An 8,951-nucleotide genomic window follows, 5' to 3' on the forward strand; every position below is an offset into this window, starting at 1 on the left:
TAAAAGTGATTAATTCTCTCACTTTATTGCTTCATAACTCTCTTATTTTAGAGGAATTTGATATTAATTTGTTATAACTTTTTTTTTTTAATTTTTTCATGTATTATTATTTAATAAATATTTTGTAATATAAAATAATTTTGTTTATTTATTTATCAACTTAAAATTATTTATATTTTTTAATAATAAAATCTCTTTAAAAAATTGAATAAACTAATCCAATCAAAATCACAATAAATTGGAATTAGTTATGATTAAATTGAAAAATAAAGTCAAACAATAATGCAAATTAAAACAAATTATCTACTTTCGAATAGATTGATTTTTCTTTCAAAACTAATCTAAACAGCAATATTCTGCAAATATCTCACTATCTTTACTAATCGTTTTGTATATAATTAAATAACATCTAAAATATTTTTATGATATGCTAGTATATTAATAGACACTAATATACCTATTAATCTATCATTTTATAAATTAAATTTGGATGATAATAAATTTGATTTTAGCCAAAATAGCATGCTATATTAAAAAATCATAAATTTTCCTTAAAGTTAACAAAGTATCATTTTATAAATTATATATAATAAAAATTATTTTAAAAAAATTGTTACGATCTCTTTTATTTAAAAGATTATAAATTTTTTTAGGTGTTTTTAAGTTGTTAGAAAAAATATTTTTCTAATTAAAAATATATTTTTTTATTTTTTGATGTGATTGATTAAATTTTAGTAATAAAAAAAAAGTATTAGAAAATTTTAAAAAATATCTTTTTTAAAAATTACAATTTATATTATTTTTAAAGAGATCTTTTTTTTAAAAAAAAAATATTTTTAACGTAATAAATAAGGCGAAGACTTATATGCAATTATCTTCGTATGAAATTGCTAGTTAAGAATCGTAATTTAACATATTTAACTAAATTATTATCTAAAAATTATTAACTAACAATTTCACATGAATATTTATTAATAAATAATTAAAACTTTATATTATTATATCTAAATATAATTATTAAATAAAAAATATTTTTATATGAAATTTTTAAATATAAAATTACTTTTTTCTTTTGAAAAAAAAAAAAAAAAAAAAAACCTTTTCGCACAAGCTCGGGTAAAAGGTAATGGATAAATAAATTGTGTTGTGGTCCAATTTTTCCAAATTTATTTGAAGCACTAATTTGGGAGTTGATTGAAAAGGAAGGCCCTATGCTATGATGAGTTAAGAGTTAGAGAAGCGAGAGAGGGAGTAGAATCAATGGAGAACATTGGTAGCGGTGTGGAGTGGACACAATGGCTGTGGGGTGCGGCCACTGCTGCTCAACTCGGATGGGGTCTACGTTCCTACACTCAAGGCTTTACAGGCGATTCTCGCTTCATGCCTGTCAAGGCCTTTGCCGTCGCTTCTCTCTTCGTCGGCAGCGCCGCCTCCGCCTCCGTCCTCATCCTCCGATCTAACGGCATTCACAAGGTACTGCTGTCAAGAATTCAAGATTCCTTTCTGTAGTAATATGGTGTGGTGGGTAATTTCATATGAATTATGTTGTGAGTTGAAGGTTTGAATAGGGTTCCGCTGCTTCACGTTGGTTTTGGTTTTTATTTTGTTTATTTATTTATATGCTTTTTGTTCTTGTAAATGTGGTATGTGTGATCATGTAATTTTGCAGAGTGAATTGTGATGGTTTGTAGTTTAGGGGTTTCTTGTGATTGCAGAAATATCTTGTGGATAGAAGTAGGGTTTTTGTGTAACTGAATCTGGTTTCAATTGGGTTTCGTTGCTTCAAGACCCGAATAAGTGTGGATGGAAATGTAGTTTTATTAAATAAAACTTGATATGTTTATGTGATTAGGTAATTTGGTCGAGAATGAAGTGTTTGGCAACTTTGAGAACTAATTAGGTGCAGATGGAACTTGGTTACGGTAGGCAGGTTAAAATTGAACCGGTTTCTTTGTTATATGGTGTTTGATTCCAAAACTTAAAACTCATTCAAAATTATTATGATCAATGGTTACCGACAATGAACAGTGGTGGTTAGTTGGTGGTGTGCAGTCACTGGTTGATGGAGGTAGCATAAAGAGGTAAAATATATTAGAGAGAAATTAGTTTGTTGTAAGAACTAGTTGTAGGCTTAAATTGTTTCAAATGAAAACTAGCTCCATTCATTTGTGATGTTAGTAACTAAACAATAATTTAGAAAGAGCAAAGCCACAATGTACCTAGCTTGCTGGGTTCTGGTACCAAATACCCCCTTATGAAATGGGTATGGGTTGTGTTTGAAGAAGGTTGATCAACAAAGAAAATATTGATATGGCTTAATTTGCAATGAAATGGATGGTATTGCTTGTAAAGTGTATGTGACCAAGATGCACGTGGTTTTGTATAGTGGAAGGAATGGGTATGTGATTCAGTAACTACGAAGAATGAATTGTTAGGGTGGTTTCTTGTTACATGTTTATGGGGTGATGGTGAGATGCTCTAATTCAAATTACAAAGAATGAGTTGTATTGATATATGTATTATCAACTAGGAGATAGAATACATATTCTGTATTAAAATGTCAGAAAAGGGTTTGTTGATTGTAGGTTGAGTTGTGCATTGAGTCAAATGTGTTATCAGGTAATCCTGCTGAGTGAAATACGAAACGGGCCTTAGTTTTTGTATATGGCCTTATTGGGTTCTAGACTTCTAGTGATGGAAGAAGCTGTGTTACTCAGGAATTCGAGTTAGCAAATATGATGTTTACAGTTACAGTGGGAGAAACTACAGTGTCAGAGTGTGTGTGCGTCTGTGTTCTTTTTTCCCCTTTATTATTATTATTATTATTATTATTATTTATTTTTTCTGAATATGAGCTTGAATAATTACTGTTACAAGTATTGAATTTGAAAACAATCCCTGACAACAGAGAAAAATTGTTGTGACTTTAGAAAATCTGCTTATATGATTTAGCTATTATACATGTTTGGTCCACTTTTGGCTTTATTAATAATCTTCCATGACATTCTTAGTTATGATATGCATTCTAGCAGCAGCAGCTCTTCATCAAATTTATTCATTTTTTAGTGGCATCAGTTGCTAAATTACCAGTAGATGATTTTCAACAAAATCTATAAGAGGTACAAGATACTTTATATTTGCTTGATTGAAAAGATTCTAGAGAAAAGTAAATTAATTAAGATTATATTCGATAGATCACTTTTATTATAGAGCTGGCTTGATGCATTTGTTTCATTGGCCTAATGTTGCACACGACAAAGCTTGGTGCATGATAAAAGTTGTGTGGTTGTTTGTTGGTGATTGGTAATCATATCGTTTTTGGTCTCTCTTCTTGTTCTCTAACCATGAATCATAATTGTTTATTAATTATTATAAAAATTAAGATAATAATTTTCTTTTTGAGATAACAATCAAATTGGTCCTCCAGTTTTCTTCTGATAATCAAATTGGTCTCTCATTTTTTTAATCTAATCATGCTAGTCCCCCATTTTAAAATGTGAATTAAGTTGGCTAGTTAACGGTGTTAACGTAAAGCTGATGTGGAACATTAATTGTCAACGGGGCATGTCATTAGGCAAGCTGATATGGCAGGAAAGGCGTTCCAATCAGTTACCTAATGGCATGCCATGGTAGATTGGTAACTTAGAGACTAACTTGGTAATTGACGAAAGGACAAATTTGATTTAAGGTTTAAAACTTAGAGACTAACTTGATCAACTTAAAATAGAGGGACCAATTTGTTCATTGAGTGAAAACTGGAGGATCAATTTGATTATTAACTTTTTTTTTCCCACTTAACTGTGGTGCCTGCTTCTTTTAATGCTGGTTTTCAGTAAAATAAAATGTTTTCCTTCATCACGATTATGCCTATGACTCTTCATCACATTGACTATAGGTGGACGACCTCATTGAAGCTGGTGCAAATTTAAGAGCAAAACTTGGGTTGCCTCCACGTAAACAGGATAAGTAAGAATATGGTTTTAGCTTATGTAAAGAAATAATACTTGCAAATTGTTTTTTTTTTTTTCATCTTTTATTGGCAACCTTAATCATGTAGGAGAAGATGAGTATAAACATTGCATAGATGAGATCAAAATATTATTCAGGCATGCCTTAAACTCTTATCATGATTATAGACTAGTTATGATGAGTTTTATATACAAGATTATAATATTTTTTAGGAAAAAAAATGTAATTAGCCTCTTTAAACATTGAGATAACTAGTAATTTGCCACAAAAAACTTAAAATTTATCTCAATTAGACACTAACAATACTCCATTCTAACAATCTCCCCTTCGAACTAGTTAATCAAACTAAAAAGACAGGATAAGAAGAAATGAAGACCATCGTAACAAGAACACTTGCAAGTGTTCTTTCACACTAAGAAACCATATATGCCGCATAAGAATATTATATTTTGTCTATCTTGAATGCTTCGGAAGAAGAAAATCTACCTACTCCTAGCAGAACCCAACCTATACTGTTCCAAATAGAAATGATGCCTGGGTTTGATTTCAAACCTGGCTTACAAGTGGCTTTCTACTTCTTTCCCTCCCATTTGTCTACTTCGTTACCATTTTCCTTTGCAAAATCCCACCTGTTAGCATCTAAGTGGTCTTCTGTTGGGAGTTGGGACCCATGGGGTGACTTGGGTGTAAGGGTACAGTTTGGTCACTAAAGGAGGAAGTGAAAATGGATGTGGGTTATATATATTACAATGCATGACAAACTGGTGTGGCCACAAAGAGAGAATAGTTAACAGGAAAGTCAGACAAATATTAGAATAGGATTTGGGGAGAGTAAGCTGTTATAGTGTGTGAACATTTTAATATTCTACTGTTTCTGGTATCAATTGACTAATCCCTACTTATTGTCTCGGTTTTATTCATTGGCTTAAGTTGGTTTTAATTACTCACGGTTGAAGTCAATTCTCCACCTATATTAAAAATTAGATGCCTTATTGAAATTATTTCTTCTACATTTATATTTAAGTCGATTTTTAAGACCAACACCCACTGAAGTTCAACTACATTTATTTGGAGAATCTATTATTAGTATTAAAAGATTTTTTTTTTTTAATTTTTTAATGTAATAATTTAGATATGACATTTTGAAATACAGTAAAAATGTTTCAATGATTATCTATTTTTTATATATATCTCAAATTTCAATTCGGGCATAAAGAAGGGAGAGAAGCTATGTCATTCTATGGTGTTTTTGCATCACGAGGTGAACCTTATCAGAAACAACAAGGGAAGAGCATTTAGGGAATAAAGGCAGAGTAAAAATTAGAGAGAATGAGAGTAGAGGGTAGAGTACGAGAGATGAGAATGAGTGCATTGAGGTTAAGTTCAATCAGACTACATTGTAGCGATGAGCTGATATATGAGGGGAAGAGTAACTAATTGATGCTGACTCAGTAAGAACTAGCTAGTTATAGACTTAGTTACATGTAACAGACTTCACCCTTCTTCGAGCAGCTTCTAGTAGTTGTGCTGACCATAGCCCTTTTTGGAATTCTCTGTTATAGTCCAAATTCACTGAATTCTTTCCTATCTTTTAGTTCTCAATGTTCTCATTTCTCAGAATTCTGTAGGATTTTGCACCATTTGTTCTATTCTACATTCATAAATTACAAATAGTTTGTACGAATCCTTATTAATCCAATTTATTTTTTTTTCAATCACCAATGATCAGGATCCTATTATCTTCTTACACCAATTAACATAAGAACAACTTTTATCACTTAACTTAAATCATTGATCCTCTAGTAATCTAGTTTGGTCTAGTCTGGGCGAACGAAATGTATTTCTACTAGTATTAATTAAATCCGTAATACCATATGACCAAGTTATTTTGGTAACCAAGTTGATTCAATAGTTTATTGGCACAATAAAAATGAGTAGGAAAAAAAAAAGACTTGGTTAAATGTGGTTACAAAAATAATTTATTCATCTGACATTTGTCTAATTTAATTTGGAAGTTAATTGCATGAATGACTTGTTTTTTGCATTACTTTTTACCCATATACAAATCCACCTTGGTTGGGACCAGGTAGGACTGGTATCGATACTCATTATTGCACAGTAAAAACTTTGTTCTTGCAAGATAGAGAGGATATCAAAGACTTCTCATTTCTCCAAGAGGATACAAAATTAAATTGTATTGTTTTAACTTTTATAAGTTTTATATTAGTACATCAAACATTCTTTGACAAGATGTGACATATTTCAATTTTTTTTTTCATTCATAACAAGCTCAGAAGCCTATAAATGCATTAGTCTTGTTTGTTCATGAGATTTTTATTCCTTATAGGACTTGGTTAAACTTAATAAATATAGCATGTTTATTTGGTTAGGTATATGGATGATTCACGACAAAAGGCTGAGTCATGAGATACAATAGGATTTCTGCTGGCGGCCATTGAAAAGTTCATGAGGTGATGGTTTTGAACCGTGGAGATTTTGCATCAACAATCATAAGTTGGAAACACTCGCATTGAATTGATGGACTCAGTCATGTAATTTCCAATTTAATTATTAATTAGTTATATTGTTAATTGTGTTGAATTGATAACATTATTTTGTATTTGCATATCAAGTGTAATATATACCAGGCACACGAAAAAAGAGAAGATGTCGTCTATGTTTCATCACAATGAATTGCTGCTGTCTATATACCAGGCGCATTATCCTTGTATTGAATTGTTCCGACAAGATTACAAAGAAAAGTAAAATAAAACCACATGTAATAAGTCATTTAAGATTTTTGGGATAAATTTGTCTTTATTCAAGACTAAATTAACTGGTTAACTTAAGCATTCAGACAAAAAAATCCTTGGTTATTCAGAAAGAGTAGACAGAACACTTGTTTGTCTTAAGCTAATATTGATATGGATCATTAAGTGACACTTGATATGTTCATATAATTAGCCATTGTCATGAGCCACAAAATAATTTATTGAGGTGTTGAGTGTTGTCATCTGATATACAACCAAGTAATAATATATATTTTTAATGTATATTTTATATTTTAATATTTATTTTATATTAATTTTAATATATACTTAATATAATTGAAGTAAACGGTAAAACATAAAAGAAAAACAAATGAGGAATGAGGAACATTTTTTTTTTCTGGTAATCGGAATGACCCATATCTACACTTGAAAACAAATATGACTTATGTGCGCCAGGTGTCAAAGTAAGCTAAATATTAATACTGACATCAATATCGGTCCATTACCAAGGAAAAAAAAAAGCCACTATAGCTGGCCCATATTAAATAATAAAGAATATTAAAAAGATAGTAAATTTTGTGATTTATAATCATTAATTAATTATTATTAATATTTTTAATAGTATAAAATGATATTTTATAATATAAAATTATTTTTTTTATTAATTAAATACTGACAAAATTTTAATAAAAATACTTATCTATAGACTTTCTCTTAAACAATGTATAACATGCACATCAACCGAACCTTAAAAGGCTTTATTAATGAGTTAATAGTCAAAATCGTCCCTGAAAGATACTCCGATCTCTATTTTAGTTCTCGAAAGATAAAATTAATCAAAGTCGTCCCCGAAAGTTACTCACGTTGATCGAGTTTGTCCTTCCGTCCTCTCAGGTAGTGATGTGGCTAACGTTTGCTGAGGTGGAACGTTAAGTGCCAGCGTGGTGAGGTTCAAAACGACGTAGTTTCATACCCTCAGCCCCAAATCAGTGGAACGACGTCGTTTATGGTCCACAGTTGGATATTCAAACGTTCCGCCCTTCTCTTCTCTCGTAACAACCCTCTTCAACTTTCGCTCCAAAACCTCTCGTCTTCTCTCTACTCTGGTACTCTGCCCATAGATCCTTTGATCAGAACTTGGTGGCGTTATCGACGATTCCTGTGCGCGAGGCTTGTAGAAGACTAGGCTCTGCTACGTTGGATAGTTGGAGGAGGTCGCGGAGGAGTTTCGTAGTTGGAGGAAGGAACAGTAACTGCCATAGGGTAAGGCTTAATTTTTTTTACAGTTTCTGTTGATTTTGCAATGTTGGTGTCCGTTGGTTTAGGATGACTTAGTTCTAAGAACCATCTAGTGAGACTAGGGTTTGGATTAGCCTGAACATATTCTGTATGCGTTTGTTAAGGGTTTCCTGGTCGTTATGTGGTGGGTTTTTCTGGGGAGTGGAGGGTTTGCGATGGTTATGATTAGTTTGCTGTGTGTTTACATGCAGTTGTAAGAGAGGAGTTGTTTCAGATGTTGATGTTGACTACATTTATTTATTTTTGCACTTGTAGATGGAGGGTCCTCCGATGACTTTTGTATTTCACCATGGTGGGAAGTTTAAAAAGGATGAGGGTGAAAATCTGTACTATGAGCCGGATCACACAGAGGTATTAATGGGAGTTGAAGCTGACACACTTGACGTGTTCTTTGTGAGGGGATACTATGTCGAACTGGGATATGCTGAGGCTAGGAAGTGCTGGTGAAAATCTCCAGGAGTTCCCTTTAAATATGGGCTGAGGAGGCTGGCCATAGATCATGATTTGGTTGCAATGGTGAAGGATTGCAGGAGGAACTTCAACTTGATCAACCTGTATTTCGAGCATGGTGTTTCAGAGCCATGTGTGGTTGATGAGCAGGAAGAAGATGTGCCTAAAATTAAGCCAACCCAAACCAAGAGACATCAATCTCAACCCACCAAGTTACCATCCCACCAAAAAGCATGCTCTGAGTCCATGAAGGCATCAGCTGATGGTAGCAGATTATCTCAGCCTTCAAAGTTGCCTTCTCAGTCCAAGAAATTTTCTACCCAATCCACAAAAAAACCAAGTCAGCCCAGTAAATTGCCTACCCAGCCCACTAAGCAACCAATGCAGCCCACTAAGGAGCCCACTAAGTCCATTGGACCATCATTGAAGCCCACGGGTCCATCAGCTAAGCCCACTAGACCA

The 8,951-nt window shown here is 32.4% G+C and overlaps 1 protein-coding gene across 2 annotated transcripts; it reads left to right on the top strand.

Moving 5' to 3' along the window:
* Window positions 1-1,162: 1,162 nt before the first annotated feature.
* LOC110263561 (StAR lipid transfer-like protein) lies at window positions 1,163-6,676 on the top strand. 2 transcript variants are annotated; one of them, XM_021105004.2, is made up of 3 exons: window positions 1,163-1,473; window positions 3,896-3,966; window positions 6,343-6,676. In XM_021105004.2, the coding sequence occupies exons 1-3, from the start codon at window positions 1,261-1,263 to the stop codon at window positions 6,404-6,406; spliced, it is 348 nt and encodes a 115-aa protein (XP_020960663.1). In that variant the 5' UTR covers window positions 1,163-1,260; the 3' UTR covers window positions 6,407-6,676. The 2 variants fall into 2 exon arrangements, with proteins under 2 accessions (XP_020960663.1, XP_020960664.1); XM_021105005.2 differs by having other exon boundaries at window positions 1,170-1,473; window positions 6,360-6,676.
* Window positions 6,677-8,951: the final 2,275 nt, after the last annotated feature.

This window comes from Arachis ipaensis, chromosome B6, assembly GCF_059453495.1.
Source record: "Arachis ipaensis isolate K30076 ecotype BB chromosome B6, ASM5945349v1, whole genome shotgun sequence".
Taxonomy (NCBI): domain Eukaryota; kingdom Viridiplantae; phylum Streptophyta; class Magnoliopsida; order Fabales; family Fabaceae; genus Arachis; species Arachis ipaensis.